The sequence below is a fragment of the Vulpes vulpes genome, chromosome 13, assembly GCF_048418805.1.
Source record: "Vulpes vulpes isolate BD-2025 chromosome 13, VulVul3, whole genome shotgun sequence".
NCBI lineage: Eukaryota > Metazoa > Chordata > Mammalia > Carnivora > Canidae > Vulpes > Vulpes vulpes.
In genome coordinates, this window is record NC_132792.1 from 66,244,476 (window position 1) to 66,271,222 (window position 26,747).

The following is a 26,747-nucleotide window of genomic DNA, read 5'->3' on the forward strand; positions in this document are numbered from 1 at the left end:
CATTAATACAGTCATTATTTTTGGGATAAATTCATATACTAGAGTGAATCTGCTCCTTAGCTATCGCTGTCTGTAATACATCAGATCACCAAAATATACATATAACATATATTTTTTCTATATGGTTTTATTATTTTCATGAATTTATTTATAATCTTATTCAAATTTTTTGTGGTTGGTAAAGTTGAAATTGTTGATACCTTAATTGACTCTGTAAATGATAGTATTTTTAACTATGGAAATATTCTCCATATAAGGCATGAGTGATCTCCATGTGAGTTTGCTAAAGAGTGGATATGGGTAGAGTTATTCAGCCCAAATACTTTCCCAGGTAATGTTATTTTACTTCTATTTAGTGCATCTTTGCCCAAAATTTTATAATACAAGATATTATAAATTGTATCTATTTATGACTTTTAAAAATATGGATGTTGCAAAATTCTTAGGCCTTCTCACACTTCAGCTTCTTTTCATTCTGGTGCAGAATATAAATTCGTCCAATTAAAAATTCGTCTGTCAAAAGAATCTTTTCTCAAGTTGAGATATTTCAAGAGGAAATTATAAAATTGAAAAATTAAATCTTATATAACATTTGAGCTTTCATGATTTAATTTGCCCGGTTCTCTTCCTTTGGTGAGCATAAATTTCAATGTTCTCCTTTTTATAACCTCTCAATTACTGCCATTTACTAAAAGCTTCAGAGGATGATTTTTGGGGTGCTTCATTTGTTGAATGATTCAATTTAAATCTTTCAACTGACCTTGAATGCAATGCCACTGAAATGTAGAAGATTCATTTATAAAAATGCTTGCAACTATTGTAGGGAAATTAGATTGATCTATAAAGTACTTCTTTAAAGGCTGAAATGTTCTTAATTCTGATGGATGAAGAGAAGCAAAGATAGAAAATGTATTCCGCCTTCCTGAAGTTCTTTTAGTTTGTTTTCAACATCAAACTCATTACCAAAATGTTTTCAGGTAAATGCAAATCAAAATCACAATGGCATACTACGTTATACCCACTAAGAGAGCTAGAACAAAAATGTCAGATAATAGCAAATGTTGGTGAGGATGTAGACAGATTAGAACCTCCCTACAACAGCTGGTCAGAATGTAAAATGGTGCAGCCACTTTGGAAAACAGTTCCTAAAATGGCTAAACAGAGTTACCATATAACCCAGAAATTCCACTCCTAAGTACATACCCAAGATAAATGAAAACATATGTCCTCACAAAAATTTGTACATAGAAATTTATAACAGCATTCATAATATCCAAATAGTGAAAAAATTCTCATTTACTTACCCTAATGTGTGTACATGGAAACATATCTAATATATATATAGTTATATACATATATATGTTACGTTATTATATATGTTTATATATACATATATGTCTGAAAACTAGAGTTCCTATTTTCATTGCTGCATTCACTGCAGCTTCATTGGGAGGCAACTATACCTCTGGGTGCCCTCTACTGACCATGCCTGGCAGCTGTGGGCTGGTGCCCTGTGTCCAGCATCCAGCACTTGCCCACCTCCATCTGGCATTGAGAGGAGGTGGCTATCTCTGCTACTCCTGTCCAAGCACCTACTTTTTAAATCACTGACTGATCTACATGCAGTCCTTAAAGATTTGGGGAGAAGATGGAGGTGGTGTTGGTTTTCTTATACATGCAAGCATGTGTCATAAGGAGAATTCTATTCATTGCGCTTGTTCCCCACACATCTTGAGGAGACTATGGCAGAAGCTTGATCTACTATCAGTTTACCCATTCTAGATTCTCCTAATACAATTATTAATGGTAATATTGCATTCAATTCCAATATTGCATATTTGAAAACCAAAAAAATGTAGGACAGAGCTTAAGTGGGACAGGATGCCAAAAGAACATGTGTAAACAAAGACTGTTTCAACCAAACTAAGACACACGGTCATCCCAGTGGATGGCATGACAAATGAGCTACATTTTTTTCTGTGTATCAGAATTCTAGTGCAAGGTAAATGTTTCATATTTTTAAAATCAAAAATTACATATTGGTAAAACTTAAATTATCAAGCATCCAGAACTCAACAAGACTCCAAAAAAAGTAACTATTAAGGAAGAATCACTGAAAACTAAGTAATTAAAAAAAAAGGTACGTTCAGAAACTAAAAACATCAAGAATCCTTTATGGTTGGAATGCAATGGGGCTTTTTGGCAACAGAAGCCTATAAGTCCACGAGATGATGATGTTCCTATATAAAAATGAGTTTTTTATCTATATACCAACACTTGCCATTTAACAGAATGGAACAAGAGTTCAAGTAAAGGAGTAAAATTGGAGCATAAATGGAGGGTAAGTGTACAGATCCTGAAAGCTTTTTTTTTTTTTTTTAAATGATGTTAAATGCTTTTAAAAAGGGAAGAGGGCAGCCCGGGTGGCTCAGCGGTTTAGTGCTGCCTTCAGCCCAGGGCTTGATCCTGGAGACCTGGGATCGAGTTCCACATCAGGCTCCCTGCATGGAGCCTGCTTCTCCCTCTGCCTGTGTCTCTGCCTCTCTCTATCTCTCTGCCTCTCATGAATAAATAAATAAAATATTTAAAAAAATAATAATAATCTGAAGGTCCGTTGGTAACAACTAGTGAAGGAAGAAAAAAATTTTTTAAAGATTATTTTATTGGAGAGAGCAGAGAGACAGAGAGAACGAGAGACAGCAAGAGCAGGGAGGAGAAGGAGAAGTAGGCTCCATCCCAGGACCCTGGGATCATACCCTGAGCTGAAGGCAGACACTCAACCCAACCGCTGAGCCACCCAGGTGTCCCCAGTACAGTAAAATGTTGCTTTAAACCTAGAGTAGCTTTGTGATTCCTTCATGTCAGGGGGAATCCTCCTCAGGGCTATGGAATGGCTAAAGTAACAGCAAAGATATTTGGTTACAAGTAGCAATTTCTTCTAAGAAGTTGCTTGGTTGTGCTTTGGAAGTTGGCACAGAAATACATTTGAAAGGACTGCAAACAATGGGGTTTCCTGGCTGCAGGTTCTCCCTGTGCCATCTTTTAGAGTAACACCTCGGTTTCCGACAAGAACGAGAATGGGGAAGAGAGCAGGGCTCTGCATAACAGGTTCTTCTGGACAGTTGCTGCCAACTCTTAATCGCACTGCTTTTTGTTCTCCATTTTAAGACTTGTCTACAGAGTACACAGAATTCAACATAACTGTTCTTCAGGTCACCCAGCAAGCTGTTCCCCCAACACCCACCCCTTTGCCTCCCCGTGCTTCCTTTTTTCCCACCTCTTCCATCCACTCTGCTGTCAAAGATCCCCATATGGAGTTCTCACTGTAATAACTACAGATTTCGTGGAGGTTTCCTTTCCAATCCTCTTGTTCTAATACCTCTGAAAACTTGTCTGTGACTTTTTTGATTCTTTCTCATGTTTTGTTGAAATTCATCATCTCATTTCCACTGGAAAAATTCCTTAATTCAACATCTTCTTAATCTGTCTCATGAAAATGAATTTTAGAATGCACAGTTGCCTTACTTTCTTAATCATATAATATGTCTCCTTTATAGAAAACTTAAAAGCTGAAGGTCCTCCTTCCTGTAGATTTGTTTTCAAGTCTTTTGTTAAGTCATCATTAAAATTGTTTTTTCTTTTTTTGGGGCACCCGGGTGGCTCAGTCAGTTAGGCATCTGCCTTTAGCCCGGGTCCTCATCTCAGGGTCCTGGGATACAGCCCCACATCCAGCTCCTTGCTCAGCTGGGAGTCTGCTTCTCCCTCTCTGGCTACTCCTCCCCCTGCTCATACTCTCTCTCTAAAATAAAATAAAATAAAATAAAATAAAATAAAATAAAATAAAATAAAATAAAATAAAATAAAATAAAATCTTTTCTAAAAAAAATTCTTCCTTGGGCACCTGAGTGGCTCAGCTGGTTAAAACATCTGCCTTTGGCTCAGGTCATGATCCCGAGGTCCTGGGATCGAGCCCATGTAAGGCTCCCTGCTGAGTGGGAAGCCTGCTTCTCCTACTCCTCCCTGCTGACACAGGGAGCCTGTTTGACTCTCTGCCTATGTCTCTGCCTCTCTCTGTGTCTCTCATGAATAAATAAATAAAATCTTTAAAAAAAGCAACATCTTACTGTACAAATCTGCAGTTGTTTTCCACTTATAAAAGATACACAACCAACTGCAACTTTTCTGTTTGGCTACAGGCAACTTTTTGTCATAAACTATAAACTAAGTTTCCAAAAGATAAGTCAGTGCTACTGATTCAGTTCCTTACTCACACATTGCAAACCTGATTGACTTAATACACCTAAAGCGGCAATGACATTTGTATAAATATAAACCCGAGGCAATGCCATTCCCAGTGAGAGCTCAAGCTGTCATCTCTGCCCCAGGCTTAGCTATATTCACCAAATAATTACCAGAATATAGGTGTTTTGTTTCTCATCCAGCTACACTGCACGCCACCTTGTCACTGAATTAAGAAACTCCCATGCCCTGGAACATTGCCTTTAGCTTAGAGCAATGAAAAGACCCAGGAAGATGAGGACCAATTAATATATTTATTCAGAACTTACTTCCTGGTCTATCATTGTTTCTGCTATTCAGGTATGAGATCGTTTTAATAAACATTGATGGTACAAGTTGCCGGGAATAATGTCTTAAGAAAGCATTGCTCACACCCTAAAGAACTCAAATATTGTTGCAACATTTGAGTGTGCTTTACTTGTTCTGTGATACAAATTCATAAGAGAAAAGCCAGGGTAGAGGCTTGCCACCAACTGAGTTCATGTAGATAGGATTTTGCAGCACCCCGCGGATAATGAGGGCTTTTAGTAAAGACCAGTTATTTCAGAGGTAGCTGACAACTAAACTCCGCCTGTGCATAAGGGAAAGAGCTATTTTGCAGCATCCCTGATCTGCTGTCATCTCCCGCGTGAAGAACCTGAGTTTTCCGAGCACATGCTGTGCTGTGCCAAATTGTAGGCCATGGTCTGGCTGGGCAAAGTGCCACGATGGGTGTGTGCTGGGCATGCTAAGGATGGACAGTGCCCTCAAACACTTGCTGATGCCCAGAGGGGGTGGCTGTGCTGTGCTGCTGCCTGCCCCAAATAGGTTTATGAACCTGAAGAGCCCTTCAGGCAGACCCATGACATCCAAATGCAAGCTTGATGGCCATTCCTCATTTTCTTCATGGGGCAAGAAGTTTAACATTTCTTCCACCTTTCAGAAAGCCCATGTAACTCAAAAAGGGAAGCACTTGGGATCACTAGATGCTCAAAGATAAGTCAGCTCCAGGCCGGGAGAGCAGAGTCCTCAGTCCTGCAGGTTGGGCTGTCTGGGATCAGAATTCTTCAACATTTTTAACTCTTCCTGCTTGGCAATAACCATGCGACCTGAGCTCTTATTTCTCTCTGGTCCCCTCTCAGTCTCAGGTACTGACATGGGGAACTGATATCACTGTCATTGTTACTGTCGGCAGTTTGGTCTGGAAAACATGGGAAGCTGTCACTGGGAGATCCTGGAGAGTTTGGAAGCAACCCCAGATCTGTCCAGGCCAGGACTTCCAGGCCCTGCTTGTCCTAGGGAGGGGGAGGGGAAGCAATAAGAGACCAGTAGTCTGCGGCTGGAGAATGTGTGCCCAGATGTATAGACTTTGCAAATGGTGTGCAGTTTCAAGTGGTCATTCCAAGAGCCTTAATTCCAAAATTTATGTGTCCTGAGAAACTACCTGAGGCTGTTCGGATTCTTGGTTTCCTCATCCTCCTTCACAATTGTCTTCATTCCACTTTACAATGGAAGGTATTTATCTCAGCCATCTGGACTCTTGGCACATTACCCTGGAGGGTATGTATTATCCTCCCACTAAACAAAATGGCTGTTATAATTTCACATGATGATAAAATAATAGCTTCTAATGACAAGGTAGGTGGCTCTAGTTTTTTGTTTTCAAAATAAATTTTGTGATAAATTTTAGTACATTAAGAACATTTTTTGATACTAGGCCACTGTGTTTTCCCATATACCTTAGGCCACTTTGCCTATAACTTCACTCCTCCCTACTTGTCCTTCCTTTTTTCCTGCCTTATTTTCTCTTTTGTGCTTATCACTATTTGCCATGTTATAGTGTATATTTTACTTAAAAAGACCTTACTTGTTGTCTGACTCCCTTACTACAGTTTAAGTTTTATGATACAAGAATTTTTGTCTGATCTTGTGTGATTTTGTTCACCACTATATCCTTAGAACCTAAAACAGTGCTGGGTACAAGGAAGGCCCTCAAAACTACCTGGGGAAATAAGGAATTAAAATAATTGAATGACTTTGCTGTAACTAAATTCCTTCCATTCTCATATTTTTTCTGTATACAAGGTTTCTATAAATGTAACACTATGACCAAATATTATAAATATGTGAGGTAGCCTATCTTATCCTAGAAATAACTAATATTCATCCATGAGTACATGGACTAATTGAAAGAAAACATTCCATTTCATTAAGAGGTACTCTTCCACTAAATGTTTCATTTTATGTGTTAGTTTTTCTTTGGATAGGGTTATAAGTGAAATTATTGGCTATCAACATGACTGAGCAAATGTAAACATTTTACACATATTGATGAATACTTTTATGTTTGCTCAATCACATTGGTAGCCAATAACTGTAAGTATAACACCACCCAAAGACAAACTTTAACACTTAAAATCTGAGTCATGGGAAAAAATTACATTTTTATTTTATTTTTATTTTTTATAAAGATTACATTTTTATTTATAGAAATAAATCTAAAAAATCTGCAAGTCCTTTACACTGAATACAACAAAACACATTGAAAGAAATTAAAGGTGTCTTAAACAAATGGAAGAATAGAAAACATTCATAGATTGTGAAACTCAATGCAATAAAGATATAATTTGATCTGTGGCTTAATATATGGATTCAAAGCAATCCCAATAAGCCTTTCAGCAGTTTGATCAAAATAGTCATCCTATAAAGAAGATGTAATATATATACAATGGAATATTACTCAGCCATCAGAAAAGATGAATACCTACCATTTCCATTGACATGGATGGAATTGGAGGGTATTATGCTGCCTGAATTGGAGAAAGACAATTATACGGTTTCACTCATATGTGGAATGTAAGAAATAGTGAAAGGGAAACTGAGTGGGGAAAATTAGTGAGGAAGACAAACCATGAGAGACTCTTGACTCTGGGAGACAAAGCGTTGCAGAAGAGGAGGTGGGTAGAGGGATGGGGTAACTGGGTAACAGGCATTAAGGAGGGCATGTGGTGTGATGAGTACTGGGTGTTATACTTTATATTGGCAAACTGAATTTAAATAAAAAATAATAAAGTCAGAGAAGGATTCTAAAATAAAATATGAATCCTAAAATGTATATGAAAAGGCAAAGACTTAAGATTAGTTGAGACAATCTGAAAGAACAAACCATGAAATTTCCTAATTTAGGACTTCAGACTGGTAATGGGACTATATAAACTAAAAACTTATATTCATCAAAAAATAATATTTATTGAAGATAAAATTTCAATCTATAAACAATTCTGCATTTCAGAAGTATATGATAGAATAAGAAAATGTTTTAAGGATAAACATATGATATTAGGACTATTCTATGAGTCAAGTGGAATGGAGATACATGTTCCAAGAGGAACTGGAGCAATTTAAAGTTTCAACTTAATTAAAGCTTATTTAGGTACTTTTTATTTTACTTTTTTTAATTAATTTTTTTTCTTTTTCTTTTTCTTTCTTTCTTTTTTTTTTCTTTTAGAGAGAGAGAGAGGAGCAGAGGGAGGGGCAGAGAGAGAGAGAGAGAGAGAGAGACCCTCCAGCAGGCACCACACCCAGCGTGGAGCCAGATGCGGGGCTAGATATTGCCCTCTTGAGATCATGACCTGAGCTAATTAAGAGTCAGATGTTTAAAGGACTGACCCCACCCAGGCAGCCCAGGTACTTTTTAAATGGATGATTGTGATATTAAATTGCTACGGTGGGACACCTGGGTGGCTCGGCAGTTGAGCGTCTGCCTTTCGCTCAGGGCATGATCTGGAGTCTGGAGACTGAGTCCTGCATTGTGCTCCCTGAGAGGAGCCTGCTTCTCCTTCTGCCTGTGTTTCTGCCTCTCTCTGTGTGTCTCTTGTGAATAAAGAAATACAATCTTAAAAAAAGATTGCTATGCCATTTAGATTCCATAGGATACATTCAAAAGAGTAATGCCTCAGTTTTACTATTAAATATTGTGATTTGTAACATGTCAATCTACCTAAGGTGGAATTTCTCAAATTCCTCTCTCTCTATGGTTCCGAGTTAGGGTTGGCTACAAGAGACTTTTGTGTGAGATATGGAGACATAAGAGAAGCAGAAGTTATTGTGCTCAGGAAGTTGATGTGGGGTCCCAGGCCCCATTATGGCTTATACACGGAGTACTGACAGCCAACAGTGAGATCCTGTTGACAACCGAGCCCACAGTGGGATCACTGCACAGTTCAGTGGATGCTCAGCCCTACCCCTCACAGATGGCACCACCACATCAACCTTCACGTCAGAATCAGTGCTGGGAGGACAGCCCTCCCTGAGCTCATATCTGATGCGGCTGAGAAATTACTGAAATGGCTGAGTTTTCTTGGATGTGCCTATCATGAGGAAGAAATGCTAAGTCTGGTTTTGTGAAAATAAGGAAAGTCACATTTTTGTCATATAGTTTGGGGGAAATAGGGTAGAAATATGATTTCAGAATTTTGTAATATTTGAATTGGATCTTGAGATTCTTTTATTCTAATGATAAGTTTTGCATATTTACTGTTCTGTACTAAATAAAATAAGACAATTGATTTGGAGCAAGATCATTGGCTGTATTACATTATATATGACTCTCTGTATTCACTTAAATTTTAATAGGGTAGCCCATTATTTTTCTCCACAGTGTGCAAGTAATTTATATTCTCACTCAATATTTAAATATGAATGTTCTGGTTTTAATCTAGTGAATGACCAATGTCTCTTTCTTTACCTATTTATAAAGAATTTACTTGTTATCCCTGTTGGAAAGAAAAGCACAATTGCGTGTTGGAAAGCATATGGACTTTGGTACTTGAAATATCTAGGTCAGATATTAGTTCCACTCCTTAGAGGTTATGTGAGTTGGGGAAAATCTCAGTGTAATGGAGTAAGAAGAATGACTGCCTCACAATGTGGTTGCCCTAGATGAGACAGTGGCTATGGAGCGCTGGCACTCAGCAAGCATATGGCAAATGGCAGGCTGTTACTGATATTATTTGCACAATTTATCTTATTCTGACGACATGTTCCCATCAACTACTGATTTCTGAAATTCTACAAGCTTTGTGTGTAGCTTAGGATAACAATGATCCATGAGAATTCCAACATTCTTTTGCCCCTATTGTCCAGAACACTCTCTGTCCTTGAGGAGCTTGCACTGGATTTGTGTCGAGTTTGATTTTCTCATATTTGGAAAGAAGAGCTAGTTTGGAGGAGGGCAAACTAGTTAGTCTGCCACACATTAAAGCCTGAGGTTTCATCTTCTTTGAACATTTTTTTTTTTATTCTGGGAAAAGTAGGCTCCCCTGCATAAAGACATAGTGCAAGAGAGGAAATAACGCTCAGTGGAGGTAGAATTTGTGGAGTTAAGTGTGGGTGCAGGATGCAGGACTTGCCCAGGACACACGTGACCATCTCCATCACCACTCATTTAGCTTTTGACTGGCATTGCTTTTATTCCCTACTCCTTTCTTCCCCCACAGTAGCACAAACCCTGAGGGGCAATCTCTCTTTTTTCTCTCCGTATTTCAAGTCACTCTGTGGGATTCTTTGTATATAATATATATCCCCTTGGTGCAAAGTGCACAAAGCGACTTTTTCATAATGTGTTCAGCGTTCCTCGTTTAGATGCAGTGATATGCTTATTCTAGGCATTCTGTAAGGATCCTGTGGACCGTCCTTAGTATTTTTTTTTTTTTTCTGTCTTTAGTATTTTGTCTTTGATTCTTCTGCAGGGGAACTTGGTTGCAGTGTCCCTACAGGGTGCTTTGATAATAATCATCTATTACTGTGGCTTCTCTCCTTGCTCCTCATTGCAAGAGTTGTACCATCTTTGTAGAGATGCCTGTAACATATCTCCCTCCACCATCCTACCCCCTCAGCACATGCGTGTGCTTTTTAGCTTTGTTTTTCTCATATTTTGAAAGATGGTAGATACTTTTTTTTTCCCTTTTTTACATTGGGCTTCATCTTTCATAACACATTTTCTATTCTCTTTAAAGTGACTCTACTCTTTCAAAGCCACAAAAACTGCGCTCCATGTTGCTATAGTATATACACTCTTAACCCTTTAGCTAACCTTAGTTGGGTGGAATGGCTGCTCACTGTTCTCAACTAGGGTTTGGCTTTACCAAAGGCCTTTGCAAAGTTTTCTAATTTTCCAATTATTATCATTCAGAATCACTGGTGGCTGAAGGCCTACATGTCAACTGCTGGGCTCATCTGGAGGTACATTTTACTTTAGAGAAAACAAGATAAAAAAGAAAATCTTGGAAGCACCTCCCTTTTCATTTTTATTTGGCTGCCTTTTTAGTATTTCTCGCTTTCCTGGGTTTAGAGCTCTGGAATCAGATGTTCCCATAATCTTGCTGACAGTTGCTTCCCACTTTATGATAATTTTTAAATAATGGAATAATGAATTTGTAAAATCTCTTTGGGGTCAATAAAGCAGCACGGAATGGCCGAGAGGAAAACTGATGCTCAAAAAAGTAAAGGCTAAATACAGTTCTAAGGAAAAAAAAAAAAAAAACAGTTCTAAGAACTTGTCTAAACAGAACTTCTTCCCTATATAATTAATTTTTTCTTAGTTATCCAGTTTTCCCAATAAGTTTTTTTAAAATAATTTTCATTTAAACCAAGTCACAAATATCTATTGATTTTAAAGTCTCTCTATAATTCCTTTTAATTGTCTGCTTCTACAGTTCTGGACATTTTGCCTTGAATATCATTATTTTTTTTGAATGGCCTCTATTTTTACTTTTGGTTCTCCTTGTCCTAGAACAATCTTTATCCAAAAAAAAAAAAAAAGTTTCTTCTGAGATCTTCTTCTTTTTTTTTTTTTTTTTTTTTTACAAGATCTTATTTATTTATTCAGGAGAGACACACACAAAGAGAGAGGCAGAGACATTGGCAGAGGGAGAAGCAGGCTCCATGCAGGGAGCCTGATGTGGGACTCGATCTCAGGATTCTGGGATCACACCCTGAGCCTAAGGCAGAGGCTCAGCTACTGAGTGACCCAGGCATCTCTTCTGAGATCTTTTTCTTTTTTTTTTTTTTAAATTCTTTTATTTATTCATGAGACACACACACACAAACACACACAGAGAGACAGAGAGACAGAGAGAGAGGCAGAGACACAGGCAGAGGGAGAAGCAGGCTCCGTGCAGGGAGCACGACGTGGGACTCGATCCCGGGTCTCTAGGGTCACACCCTGGGTCGAAGGCAGTGATAAACCGCTGAGCCACCCAGCCTGCCCCTGAGATTTTTTTTTTTAAATAAATCCTTTTCTCTTTCTTTGAATTACTGTTCAAAGAAAATTGATCATATTCTTCCCAAGATTTATTTATTTATTTATTTATGATAGTCACACACACACAGAGAGAGAGAGAGGCAGAGACACAGGCAGAGGGAGAAGCAGGCTCCATGCACCGGGAGCCCGACGTGGGATTCGATCCCGGGTCTCCAGGATGGCGCCCTGGGCCAAAGGCAGGCGCCAAACCGCTGCGCCACCCAGGGATCCCTCTTCCCAAGATTAAACCCATTTATTGACTCCATATCATCTAGCAGAGCACCACAACTGGTGTGATCTGAACTGGTACAGATGTGACAAGATATCAATTCCCTTATTCCCTGATGTGTGTGTGTGTGTGTGTGTGTGTGTGTGTAGCTTGGAGCAGCTAGCTCTCTGGGCCAGTCATTTTTTTGCTGGGAGAAAAGTGATTTATTTACCACAGGGTGCCCTGTAAATGTAGCTTAATCTGGGAGTGCTGAAATATGAACTAGGTTGGGAATCACTGATGTAAGACAGAATACACGATCCCACAAAGCTCACTCCACCATTCACTTGGTGAACTGAACATACCCAATTACTCATCACTTCTTGTGTACTTCATGTTTTCCCTAGGCCTTCTCGAATATTCTATGGTTTTCCCAAGCTTTTTTTTTTTTTTTGACATATTTTCCCTAGTATTTAGAATTTATTTTCTTTCTTTCTTTCCTGGTGATGTAATATTCTCCATTTAAGACCATGTTACCATGCTCTGAGTAGCCATGTTTGATGCTCTGAGACACAATTAGCCTCTGCTTAATTTTTCTGTGCATGTGATTTACTTTAAGGAGATCATTACCTGCACTTGACTGTTCTATAATTATTTACATGTTTGGCTCACTTATTAGAACATAAAATCTCTTAGGAAGAGGACCAAGTCTTATTCACCTATGTATCCTTGTGGCCTAACACACAGAAGTCTTTCAAAAACTGTTTCTGAAATGAATGAATCAGTGAAGAATTAGCTAATTAACCTTGATTAAGCTTTAAAATTAAACAATAATGTGCTGAATCTGGACTATAAATACTCTTAGATGTTGATAGGTCAGTGACCTTGGAACAAGAGGAGATATGAGAGAATTGTAGAATCCAATTAAAGATATTTACATGTCTACAGGAATTGAGAACCTACCTAGAATATAGAATGAACACAGAAGGGGCACAGGAGTGGCTTAGTGGTTGAGCATCTGCCTTTGGCTCAGGTCGTGATTCCAGGTACTGAGATTGAGTTCTGCACTGGGCTCCCCACAGGGAGCCAGCTTCTTCCTCTGCCTGTCTCTGCCTCTTTCTCTGTGTCTCTCATGAATAGATAAATAAAATCTTAACAAACAAACAAACAACAACAACAAAAAACAAAAAGAAACTCTTCATAGGAGCAAAGTCCTCTGTATGCTGAAATCTAATGCCATCTGAGTCCTGGTGTTGTAGGCTGCTAAACTAATCACATTTGAAGGGTATAGAATGAAATCTCCTCTTGTTCTACCAACTATTAAAAAAAGCCCCATAAATCCATTAATGGATTAATGCTTGCCAGCTGAAAATCCCTCAGCAGTGAGCCAACTCAAATTGTTTGAAATGCTTATTTATTGGAGAAGTGCATTTCCAAAACTAGGAATTGACTACATAATTCCATAGCTCTAAAACTTTTTTATGAAGTACAGATTAGGATTTTGTAATCATTGGGATAATCTGTATTTACTTGGTATGTATAATCTTTGTGATTCTTACCATAATCAGACAGATTATGTGAGGTCTGGCAGATTCACCCTGTAAAACCAATTCACACTTTGAATTGAGTAATGAAGTTTACACTTTTTTTTAAAGATTTTATTTATTCATGACAGACAGACAGACACACACACACACACACACACACACACACAGAGGCAGAGACACAGGCAGAGGGAGAAGCAGACTCCACACAGGGAGCCCTACGCGGAACTCACGGGACTCGATTCCAGGTCTCCAGGATCACTCCCTGGGCCAAAGGCGGTGCTAAACTGCTGAGCCACCCAGGGATCCCCTGAAGTCTACACTTGTGATTTTAGGTTGAAGGATGTGGGAAAACTTTATTAAATTTGTGTAATAATTAAGAAAAGTTGAGAATCAATATATGTATAGGTTTACTTTATCAAATTTATTAGATTTGCTGAAATGGTTTAGAAACTAGTGCTTCCTTTACTTATCAGGGTGAATTATTTGAAGGACTTCAAAAGAATGATAATTACAATGAATTCATGAATGTACCTTACATGCTTAAAGGGCTTTAGTTTCAATTGTAAATGGAACAGATTATTTAAAGGAATTTAGGCTACCGAATTTAAGGAGATCAAATAGTAATTGAAAGTCCAACAGAATAGTATTTAACCTTACACAAGAATGAAATTCTGATACAGGCTACAATACGGAAAAATCTTGAAAACATGGTAAATGAAATAACTCAGACACAAAGAGACAAATACTATAAGATCCCATTTATATGAAGCAACTAGAACAGGTAAGTATATAGAGACAGAAAGTGAATAGGTAAACACATAGAGACAGAATGAAGGTTACCAGAGGGAGATAAGGAGTTTTATGGGCACAGAGCTCCTCTTGATATGATGAAAAAGTTCTGGGAATGGATATTGGGGATGACTGCACAATACTGTGAATATATTTAACGCCACTTAATTGTACTCTTAAATATGTCCAAGTGGTTAATTTGTATTATGCTTATTCTACTAAAGAGAAATAAAAATAATTCCCCAAAAAAGTCGTTTTTAAAATTGACCAGATTTATAAATGGAAGAGTGAAAGTTCTATGTAGCATTTAGAGCTTAGGAAAAACCACGGTTTAAAAATGTTGTCACTTTAATAGATTGCACAGTGATTTTAAACCTTGAATCGACAGAGATAGAACTTCTTGTCCAGAAAAATCTTCCCTCGTGGACATCAGAAGGCGCACAGTGACAAAGTCCTAAAGAAACTTTGGCCTTCACCTGTTTTCTTGCACCTTTATTGTCTCAGAAGAAAAAATACAGTCAGTATGACACCTTGGCTTTAACTTTAGGACTAGTAACTAAGAGTCTGTGTTTTCTTTAAATAAGAAAAAAAAAAACGGATTGCATTTAGTTTTTCAAATAAACATAGGTGAATAAATAGAAAATGAGGCAAATATAGAACAAAGAAAAGAAAACAAAATTTAAGTCCAAGCTGTGTGTGTTTTTTTCACCCAACATGTAAAAAAAGGCACACTTTTCATCATTTTCAACACAGCCTTCTTGTTCAACACAGGGTTTTAAACAGAGTCTCTGATACAATTTGTCTTTTAATTCACTAGTCTTTTCAGGCTCAGCAAGCCAGGGAAGTCCAGATTGTCTTTCGACCTTTGAGAGCATCCAATATGAAGCTGGTTCTGAAGTCAAAGCCTTTGTGTTGGTTGGGAGCCTCTTCCAGGAAGTGACTCCCTATGCACTTGCTACTCCTCCTGCCAGGAATGCTCTCCTCCTGGCCATTCAGCTCTCAACTTCCTATTTATCCTTTGGGTCTCAGCTTTGGTGCCGTCTCTTCCATGAGACCTTTCCAGGCACACAGGAAGCACTGGCATTTTGCAAGATACCTGAAATGTTCTACTCTCCCTTTGGTAGTACAACTCCTGCCTGTTTCTCCATCAGGGTCTCCACCTCTGGGAACCCTTCCCTGACCATATGCTCTTGGCTGCTTTTCAGTGCCTCATGCCTCAAAGGCACTTATCACCCTTTTCTCAATTTGTGTGGTCACATTTCCAAACAATGACTCAGGGACCCAGGTTCCTTCAACACTGTAGCTGCACCAATTTAAAGATGTGGCTTCCAAAGCTTCTATGCTTGTCTGCATCTAATAGGTAGAAAGGGGAAAAGCATGTAAAACCACATGCAGTCATTTAGAGGCCAGGCCCAGAAGTGGATATATCCCTTCTGTTCACTTTCCATGAGCTAGAATTCAATTTCATGGGACATCTGACTGCAGGAATGCTGGAAAATGCAGTCCAGCTATGTGCTGAGAGAAGAACAAACAAATGGGGCTAGAGAGTAGCTGGTCAGTCTCTGGCACAAGCTTGTACGTAGCTATAACAAAATCTGTGACGGTGGCATTCAATGAGTAAGGGTTGGGAAATGCTACAGGCTTTGCAGTTGATTGAACTATATGTGGCAAACAAAGGAGTTCTCTGGATATACTATTAACTCTACTCTAGAGATTTTGTTCTTACAATCAGAGAGGGAGAGAGAGAGATCCTGCTTCCTTCTATGAGAAAAAAAATGTGGACAAAACTAAAAGGCTGGTTAGGTATAAATTAGAATTAATTTACTTTTCACCTCATCCAACTCAGAAGGAGAAACAAATTCTTTTACTGCTCTCCTACCTTGTTTTCATGCTGGCATCCAAGTTATGGGAATACTCCTAAATACCTCACTTAGTTTCCAGTTCCAAATATTGCTCCCAGAAGGAACGCTAAATTACTTTTTTCTCAGTCAACAAAGTACTTAGTAAAAGCACATAAAGATGAGTGTTCCTTATATACCTTTTATTGTTGGTTACTTGTATGACATTTCTTTAAAGGAATTATAAAATCAGATTTCCATTTAATATTTGGTCCAAGAATGTAGCTCCAGAGAATATTATGTCCCATTTTGTTACTTAAAAGGGATAAACATCTGTTTTATTGTTTGGTCTTACTTTAAAATGCTTCTGTTTTATTGTCTGATCTTACTTAAAATGCAGTGTAACAGTGGGAGTATAAGCCATTTACTAGAGATGGCAAGTTAACATTTTAAGGACTTAGTGATAAGTCATCCCTCCAAAACTAGCCAAGGTAAATACTAACTCGAAATTTGTTACCTGTGTCTGCATTGGAGATCCGCTTAATTTGCATAAGGATATTAGAAATAATTTTTAATTGGTAAAATAAGTGCTGTTCAAGAGACGGAATTACCTGGCAAAACTCAAGAGATGGGAGAGCCAGAAGAGAAAATTTTCAAGGAGGGAGCAGTCAACAGTGACCAAAGCCATCAATTATAATGATGCTTGATGAGATCTAAGTGAATTTGACAATTAAGAGGTCATTGCTGGCCTCTGAGTGAGCGTTTTCAGTAATAATGTAGGACAGAAGGCCTGACAGCAGCAGCCTGGCAGTGAATAGGAGATGAGAAAGTGAACACTGTGAGTCTGGACTACTTTGTAAGAAAGTCTGAAGGAGGGAAGAAGGACGAGAGATGGGCAAGCTCTCTGTCCAGGCGTATGGTGGGGAGGTCAGAGTAGTGTCTCTGCATTTTTAAAAAATTCTGTGACTTTATTCATAAGCTGAGGAAAAAAAATTCAGTGGGAGGGAGAAACTGGGCAAGGAGAGAGGAGAAAAAGAGAGTTACATTACAGATGGGGTGGGGTGGGGGAGAATGAGAGGGTGTAAGAGTAAGCAAGAAAGAAGAAATAATTAATGGAATGAGGTGCTTAAATATGTGGAGGGAATGATGCCCTCTTTATCTGTCAGGAAGAAAATAATCATGGGTAAATACAGACAGTCCTGATGGGAGAGAGACTCCAGGCACTTCTAGGGACCCTAGAAGTCCCTACTTGGCTTTCAATTTCTTTGTGACAAAGTCTTAGCGGTAGAGTTTTCTTGTCGAGTGTGTTGGGCAGTGGCAGACAAGGGTGCTGAGAATCACATCACCTCTCTGGGTTTCACTTCCTCATCCCTGAAGTGAGGGCAGGGAGCTCGAAGATTGCAGTTTTAAGGGAACCCGAGAAGGTACTGACTCAGAATGAGAGGCATGCTCACAGGTGACATCGTGAAGATGCACCTGGGCCAGTGGATGTGGCCATGTTCTTCTCTGCAGCATCAGGACAGCTTGGGAACAGATGTGCAATGTACTCACTGTGGAGCACTGGGGTAAGGACACTGAACTTAGAATTAAAATGGAGACACAGGAAGCCCTGTCAGAATGCTGTCAGTTGCTCTTTCCCCCGGGCTCCTAAATTATCCTACTAATAATCTAGAACAAAAGCATTGCACAGGATCCACATAAAATTCTTACAGCCCATTTTCCTTCTCACTGTGCTCTGAGGGTGCCATGAGGGTGTGGATTTTTTTTTTTTTTTATTTCTTACTCTGCTCTTTCATAATCGCATCTGGCTTTCAAATCCCTCATCTTCCATTCTGTACCATCTGGATGGCAGATCCTGCATTCTTCCCTCTTAAGGGCATGCCACACACAGTAGGCTGCTGGGTAACAGTGAGAATGAAGCTCCAACCTATTTGAAACAGGCATGTAGGGAAATGTGATTATGTCCTTCTGAGTGCGACAGGCATTTGTGTAGAGAGCTTGCTTTAAGGAGTGAGGCCGATGCTTCACACTCTATCGACTGTTAATCTGATGCAGAGAGATTGGGATGTTTTCAACAGCTGCTGATATCTACCATTTGTAAATAAATGTTAAAAAAAAAAAAGTGTGATGCATTTGATTGCACCTTGAGATAATCACTTAGCTCGGACATCTTCCATAGAGTTGCAGTGTTAGAGCTCAGAGTGCCTTTGGGATCCCCTAAGAGGTGATTCGAGTTGTTGATATGAACAGAGCTAGATATTGGCAGAGTTAGGACTGCCTTCGTTTAATCTCTAACATCCAGTTTCAATTGGAAACGTGGCACATTAAAACCTGACCTGGGGTAGTAGGTGTTCTTTGTTTGCTGGTATCAACTTTCTGACAAGTAGCTGAGGAAAATTTCCAGGCATATAAGTGCACAAACCATATATACCTTATTGTGAATTAATCAGATTTTTTTTCCTATTGTGTGGGGAATGGGTAATTTAAATTCTTGTAAGGTGTGAGGAAAGAGATATGAAAGACAACATAAAGACAAAGGGGTGTGTACACACTGGTTTCCTATGATGTTCCAGATACTGCACCAGGTCCTGGGATCCTAGGGTAAGTAAGCTATGATCCCCAGCTACACGTGAGGAATGCAGGTAATTAAAACATAGCTTGAGCACAGATTCAGAGATGTGCTTAGGGTCCACTGAGGCATGGGGAAGGTGTCCTTGGGAAGAATGATAAAAATATTTGGTTGGGGGGGATCCTGGTGGCACAGTCGGTTGAGCATCTGACTCTTGGTTTCTGCTCAGGTAGTGATCTCAGGGTTGTGAGACTGAGCCCTGTGTCAGGCTCCAAGCTGAATGTGGAGTGTGCTTGAGTTTCTTTCTCCCTCTCCCTCTGCCTCTCCTTCCTCTGCACGTGCATGTGCGTGTGTGCACATGTGCTCTCTCTCTCTGTGTAGTAGGTTAGTGGGTCAATAGAGGGAGGAGGCCTCTCCGAAAGAGTTTGGTGGATTTAGGAAAACAGATGTGGCTGGAGATGAGGAGATCAGAAAAGACAGCTATGAACAGTCCCCAGTTAGACTCAATTATAAGTCCTGGTTTAGTGAAATAGGCAATGTCATGGTGAGTTTAGTGCTGGCTTTGGGGCTGGTTCTAGTAAAAGGGCTTCACTATCTTGCCCCTGTGGAGAGTTCCTACTTGATTTACTGGTTTGGGTATTTGGGTGTTTATGATATTCTTCTTGAGAGGATACTGTCTTTCTTTTTTCAGCTTTACTGAGGGATAATTGACTAATAAAATGGTGATATATTTAAAATTTAATTCATAGTGATTTTATATACATATACATTGGGAAAGGATTCTCACCATTGGGTTAATTTACACATCCATTATGGACAGACATTGTCTTGATAAGCTACCCAAGGACTGGAATTCTGTCTCTGAACCACAGCCCTATAGCTAGGATCCTATTCTATGCCGCCTGACCTTTCTAGGTGTGGTGCTGGCTGAGGTCAGCCAGCTCTTTGATAGGAGTCAGTTCCCTTGGCCAGATTCTGTGGTTGAATTCATTCTGCGAGTACATCTATCTTCCAAGTCCCCATTCCCTCTGGGATATCTTGTCCAGGAATTGACAAACTCAAGCTCTTGCTCTGATGTGATATAGTGGAGGTTTAATCCATCTCCCTGTATCTTGACCTTCAAAATTACTAAAAATCATCCAATTTTGTTAAAGAGATGCAGGACGACTGCCATTTGCCAAACATAGATATTTATAAATGCATCAGGCATCTCAGTTCCAAACATAAGACAGTATCATTTCATCAAATTTGAGAATCTTGGGGTTTTGAAATCCATTTTTAAAAATGAGTTGCTAGGTAAAGAGAATTTAACAATTTAAATTCAGCAATCATTTCTATGGGATGTTATGTGCAAGGCATTTTCTAGGCTCTAGGATTAAATCAGGGAGCAAAATAAAGATCCTGAACTCACAGATCATCTATTCTAGTAGGAAGATTAGCTAGTAATTCTGTGACTATTTGACAAAGTCTTCTCATCAGATTAGGGAAGATGCTTCAGGCTCTAAATCTAAACTGTAGTGAGGTTAGTTAGATGTGGACTCACCGTGAAGTTACCAAAAGAAATTTATTCTCTCTGAGAACCAGTAGATTTTTTTTTTAAGATTTTATTTATTTATTCATGAGACAGAGGCAAAGATAGAGGGAGAAGCATGCTCCGCAGGGACTCGATCTTGGTCCCTGGATCACGACCTGAGCCAGAGGCAGACGCTCAAACTGCTGAGCCACCCAGGCATCCCGAGAACCAGTTGATTCTTGATGGCTTATTGGTCAGATGCTCTGACTACTCTGAGATTTTGGCTATGATTAAACGATCATACTCGAATCTCTGTCTTTGACTCACTAAATTCTCCTGCCCCTCTACTTCAAATATCTATGTATTGCAAGGCTCACAAGACAATGGATAGTTTTCTATTCTGAGGATCATCCATCCATCCTCTGCTGCTTTCTCTCTTTCCCCTGTTGCCCAACCTTTGGGTCACTCTCCTTCTCTAAGCCTTCTGCAAACATTACAGAGCCAAGAAGGGATACTGGGAAGTTAACATTCCAAACTAACCAACTGTCCTCTCATTAGCTTCTTCAGTAAATTCTTAGGAGAAGATAGGGGTTGTGAAAATAAATAAAGGAAACCTTAGTTAAAGTGGCACTGGGCCCTGTGCTCAGCAGGGAGTCTGCTTGAGACTGTCTATCCCTCTCTCTCTGCCCCTCCCTCTCTCCCTTTCTAAAACAAACAAATAAATAAATCTTTTTTTTTTTTTTAAAGAGGGGTGCCTGGGTGGTACATTTGGTTAAATCTCTGACTCTTGTTTTGGCTCAGGTCCTCTTCTCAGGAGCATGAGATTGAGCCCTGTGTCGGGCTCCGCACTCAGCCAGGCGTCTGCTTGAGACTCTCTCTCCTTCTGACATGCCCCCCAACCCCAAAATAAAAATAAATCAATAAATCTTTAAAATAGAACAGGGAAGCCCTGAAGGAGGAGCTCTCACATATGTACCAGGCTGCATAATCAGCAGAAGAAGGAAGATAAGAATTATCTTGACAGCAGAAGGCATTTTTCACACAGGAAATTTCATGTTCCACTTATAAGGAAAAAAAGATCCCTTCCTGCCCCAGCACTAACCACTGCCTACAGCTAATGAGAAAGCCTGCAACTTTGTACTCTTTCTTGTTCTTCTCCAATGAATTTTTTTTATAAGGATTTATTTATTTTTTATTTTTATTTATTTTTTATTTATTTATGATAGTCACAGAGAGAGAGAGAGAGAGAGAGAGAGAGAGAGGCAGAGACACAGGCAGAGGGAGAAGCAGGCTCCATGCACTGGGAGCCCGATGTGGGATTCGATCCTGGGTCTCCAGGATCGCGCCCCGGGCCAAAGGCAGGCGCCAAACCGCTGCGCCACCCAGGGATCCCTCCAATGAATTTTTGTTTAAAATAACCCTCCCTAATTTCTTCCTACAACCTAATAATAGCTGACTTTCCCTTTGTCTCTTTGGACTTACCTGTGGTTCCCCATAGTCTGCTTGTCCCAAATTGCAATTCCTCTGCTATTCCCGAAGAAACTAATTTTGCTGATAACTCTTTTATTTTTAAGATTGGAAGGGTTATTTATTTCCGATTCACATCATTGGTATGGTAATATCACCTCCTACTCTTGAAAGGCCATTTATGGGCAGAGAGGCAAATACACGAACACTAGCCTGCAGGAAGCCTCAAGGACAGTAGAGTATGGAATGCTTTCCCAAGAGTTACACTTCCTTCCAATGAAAAGTTCCCCCAAAGTATACTAACAAGGGTCAAACAGTTGCACCAAGAGTTATTTTGAGCTTTTCAATCTAAATTATTGAACTCACACCTGGGGTAATTCATTTCCTTTTCAAAACCTAACTCTTAGTTTTCAATATACTGTTTTCCAACTATTCAACATATGCAACCCAGACTGGCCTTTGTGAGACCAAACAGATGTCCCAGTTGCAATTTGCAAATTAATATCAGAAGCAGTCATGCTAGCAACAGATCCTCTCAAGAAGCCTGGTAATATTTATATAAGTTAATACTATTTTTCAGCATCTTTTGCCTTGCCTACACACTTCTCTGAATTAAAAACATTCTTTTTCATGTGACAAGATAGTAACAAGCCTACAAGTTCATTTTCAGCAGTAGATGATTCACAAACAAGATGTCAACAGGTTTTTACGATTACGGATTCCAAATATCCTGGTCTCACAGAAGTGTTCACAGAGATTGATAGATATTAAAAAAAACGAAATAAAAGTGAAACAAGACATATAAATAGGCTTCTTCATTCGAATGAATGATGGCAAGTTCTGATCCCATCAAACAGCATTCTTCCCTTTTTGAGCTTTTTATTTCATTGTCTTTGACCTGCCATCAGAGTCTTTATAAGAGATACAGTCAGCAGAAGAGGCCGAGAGGTAACTAAGGAGATGGGTGGCTGGAAATAAATGTTTCCTCAAGCATTTATTACCCTTCAGAAATGTCCATCAGCTGAAATGTTAGTCCCACAGAACCACTTAGGCAGAGGAGAGAGCGGGTAGCTGTTATTAATTTTTAAGGCTGGCAGATAGCTTTCAGTCCAAGAACAAGGCTTAACTTTGCATTCTGAATAATGCAGAGATTTTCATTAGTTAGAATAGGAATTGAAATGATAAATGATACATTGTCTGCCAAAATACTGTGACATTACATTATATATTTGCAGTTACCTTTCAGAATAAGTTTTCTAGAAGTATACTTAGACAAATTGGAAAGCTACCAGTGTTGGCTTTCTTACTGTATGTTTAAATTTTGGAAAAACAAATCAAAAGACACATCTTTCTGACTGCGGGTTGGTAATGTCATATCCAAAGGGCAGTTCATTATTGCACCTAAAAGCTAAGTGTTGGCACAAATTGTACTAGTCTATGAGATCATTGCAATTGGTTTCCAGACATTTCTTTTTGCTCACATTTGCCTTCTGAAGACTCTGGGACAATTTAATTACAACTGCACTTTTGATTTCTACTTCTTTCAATAAAAAATGTAAAATTACACTCGCTTGAGAACTATCAAACTAAAAGGTTTGTGATTGCTTTTCCCTGTCGTCTTTCTTCCAGTAGATCATCATGTCAAGTCCGCCTAGAGCACATTTATTTTGTTTTGAGCACGTAAGATTTTTTTCTGGCTCTAAGTTTTTGTTTGAATTGATGGTAACACAACTACTATATCCAGATGCCTCTCGATAACTTAATATATGGCCCCAATAACAAACCCTCGAATTAAACCATTAATAGAATAGGCTTCTAGCAGCTGCTTGAATGCCAGTTTGATGGGCATGAAAATAGCTGATTCGGAGATTTCTATAGAGAAACTTAAGCTAATTAAAGACGCCAAAGTCAATGGAACTACAATATCTCCCAGTAGCAATACAATCCATATCCACTGACATTATTATTTTAAAAGAAGGCTGAAAGAAGGTCAAAATCATTTACCCAATTTAGATGAGCTGTTTCTTTTGCATGTCATTTTGTATTTTCAAGTTTTGCTTAAAATCACAAGCCTCAAGGGAAAGTCCTTTATATATTTATTCTAATAGATACAACACTATTGATTAATTTGCCTTTTCTCACACAATAAGGTAGGATGGAGCAGGAGCATCATTTGAGAGCCTCCAACCAGTTCAGGGAGGAAGACAAGAAACAGGTGCTTTTGGTACCTACTCAAATGTACATTATAAGGGATTCAGCTGGTATTTATCAGGCTTTGTATCATTTTGGGGGGAAGTATTTATTCTAATAATTTCCTTTAGGTCTCAATTCCAGTTAAAATTGTTCCTGTTCAGCCGATTGTTTTTGAAGGTGCAGCCTGTCTCAGCTGTGAGTTGGAAGCACACTGCTGATTTTCTGTGCATTAACTTTGTCAGATTGGGGAACTACTAATGGAGCTCCCAAAAACATATTTTCTGAAGTTAACTTCACACTGGGAAGTGTTGTCATTACAAGAGCGCTTTCGAAATGTCAGAAACTTTCTGGTTCATCTAGTGTTTTAAAAAATACCCCCAAGCCATTTTAAAAGATGGGATGCAGTATGTTCACACATTTTCACTACCTGAGAGTTTAATCTCGGGGTCTAATATTTCTTCCAGTTGGTTAAATAAATCCTCGTTGTCAACTGGATTCCAGTTCATATACCGTGACTGCATCTATTTGGTGGGAAGCATTCATCAGATCTCTTTGGAGTTGTGTTACAGAAAAAAGTTATCATGGTTAGCTGAGACTCATCTTCGTTTTTTTTAAAGGATCAACTTTATAACCCAGACAGTAACTGCAATGATATAACTGAACCTTTGAGATAGGCGGGTGTAATTTTATCTAATAATGATTTATTTTTTAAAAATAAATTAAAAATTTCTTTGGTATCACATGAGCTCATGACAGTTGTGCCAAGAAATGCCTTATTCATTAGCAGGCACTCAATAAATGCCAGCTTTTAGCATATGTTGCTAAATCTCTGCCCACAGAACTTCAGGTCACATATGTCTTTCATTTCTTTGGTGGTATTCTGCTGAAACATGACTACTTAGCTTTTTAGCATCCCATTAGTTATTTTACAGCATTTCTTTAAAACATTTTTTTTAATCTCACCTTAAAGGTTATCTTTTTTAGTTTTTGTGGAGCATTTTACGTAACATATATTCATATAATTCTTGCTGTAATGGGTTGTGTGGATATTATTGCTACTAATCAGACTTCAAAATTCTGCAGTAGCATACTTACAATGAAACAATCCCCAATTTTCTATTCAATATTATGTTTAGATCTCTGAAAAAAAGTTACTAAGACATGGTATGATACCAATCTACAGACTTCCACATCTCTGGGCATTCTCACACACAGCTTAGATTAAGAATTTCAATACTTAGTGCTACCTTACTTGTGTGCAGTTCAGTTTGCAAATGTTTGATTGTAACTTTGCCATGCTTCATTTAGTCATTTTAAGTTCCAAATATGAAAGCTTTCATAGCCCTGTAATGATTAGCTTTGGAAGCTATATTTCATCTAAAATAAACTAATAGGTAGCTATAATGGTACTTACAGGTGTCCTCTTCTTCCATGAAAATACTGATCACATAACAGGCATACACAAAACCGACCAACTGCAAAGGAGAAAAAAAATACCTTAAGAATCTATGCCAAATGTCCAGAATTGAAGAGCCTATACAATCCAATAAATAAAGATAAAGAATACATAGTAATAATGACTATGAATCTTAATAGGAAAAAAATTCTATTTTTAAATAATGGCTGTGATTTTAAAGAGCTTTTCAATTTCTACTTAGCTGCAGTAGCTTTCTAAAACAGTACACAGGAATGGGAAACTTTTTTTAGATATATGACTTAGATTTTGATTTGGGATTTACAGTTTTTACACTTTAAAATCATCACAGATTATTCAGAACACATATTTTTAAGTTCAGACTATTTAGAGAGCAAATTGTAGCATACTCATTATTACTATAACTATTTTAATATTTAATAGCCATAAAAGGAATCAAAATATGCTAATTGTAAATTAAATACCAATCATCAACTTAATTATTTGAAATGCTCAGAGAACATAAATTCTACTTAAATACTTAATTGTTTTGTTAAGTATATCATAAGAAAACACATTAATTTTGAGGTCATTAATCATATAATGACACTGAAGAGATACTTTATACTTTGGATACTAGTGATTAAATAAATGCAGGTGCCAGAATGTAGGCTTTCTACCTTTTCATATGATTTTCTGTGCTTATTACACTCAGAAGGCAATTTTTATTTTATGGAGCTGGAGACACCACAATTCCTGGAGGACAAAATGGTCAATGCATCTAGTCTAGTCTAAAATTACTCAGAGTACTTTGATGAAAAGTAGATACCTAAATAAAAAGTAGATACAGTCTGTCTTCTTATTTTTCTCTCTGTTGTTATCATATATCCTGTCCTACCCCTTATAGAATAACATTTGGCAAGGAAACTTTTCTAATAGTCCCAGTGTCTAAGAATGAAGTTCCCAATGCAGAGAATAATCTATCTGGTGTTTATGACTACCCTGAAGATTAAGAACCTGATCTTGGAGTTCACCTCCAGACTGTTTTGTTAAACTGGGTATGTTCAGGTGCTAGCTCTTCTTCACTTGCTGAGATGGATTTCTTCTCACTCTTTCAGGAAAGTGCAGAAGGACTATGAGCTGAGAGGGCTAGAACCACAGATATTTGAACCAAGATAACTGAAGAGCATCTGTTGCTGCTTGACGGTCCCTTCACGTACAAGACTTTGGAATGTTGCTTCTCTAGTTTGCTCAGCACCTCATAGGAACTGTGATTGAGTTTGCTCACGTCCCTGTAGATGTCCCTCAACTTGGAAATGTTTTAGAAGATGGTCACATAACAGCCAGTAAGACTATTATAAAGAATAGGCAGCTCTTTTAGTGGTTCCTGGTTCAGACCTTTAAACACAGTCTGGTGTTGCTGAACTCTTCCTCAGCCTCAGCTGTACTGGCCTCATCTTTCTTCTGAGCCTTCTGCATCACCCGCAGGTAGTTCTGGGCACTGTCACGGTTCATGAGTTTCCAACCCACTTGGTGATTTCTTGCCTTCATCTCACTGAATGGGCCTATATAGTTTTCCATGGTCCTCAAAGCCTGATAAGTTCATTTCTCTTCATAGTCTTCCCAAA

General features: G+C 38.6%; 1 protein-coding gene across 2 annotated transcripts in view; it reads right to left on the bottom strand.

Annotated features, from left to right (window-relative positions):
- The window catches only part of NKAIN3 (sodium/potassium transporting ATPase interacting 3), a 606,663-nt gene that overhangs the window by 22,700 nt on the left and 557,216 nt on the right, over positions 1-26,747 (bottom strand). For both annotated transcript variants that reach the window (XM_072734660.1, XM_072734659.1), the window contains exon 5: positions 25,120-25,180. In XM_072734660.1, coding sequence (XP_072590761.1) covers positions 25,120-25,180 — 61 coding nt within the window. The remainder of the gene's footprint in view (positions 1-25,119; positions 25,181-26,747) is intronic.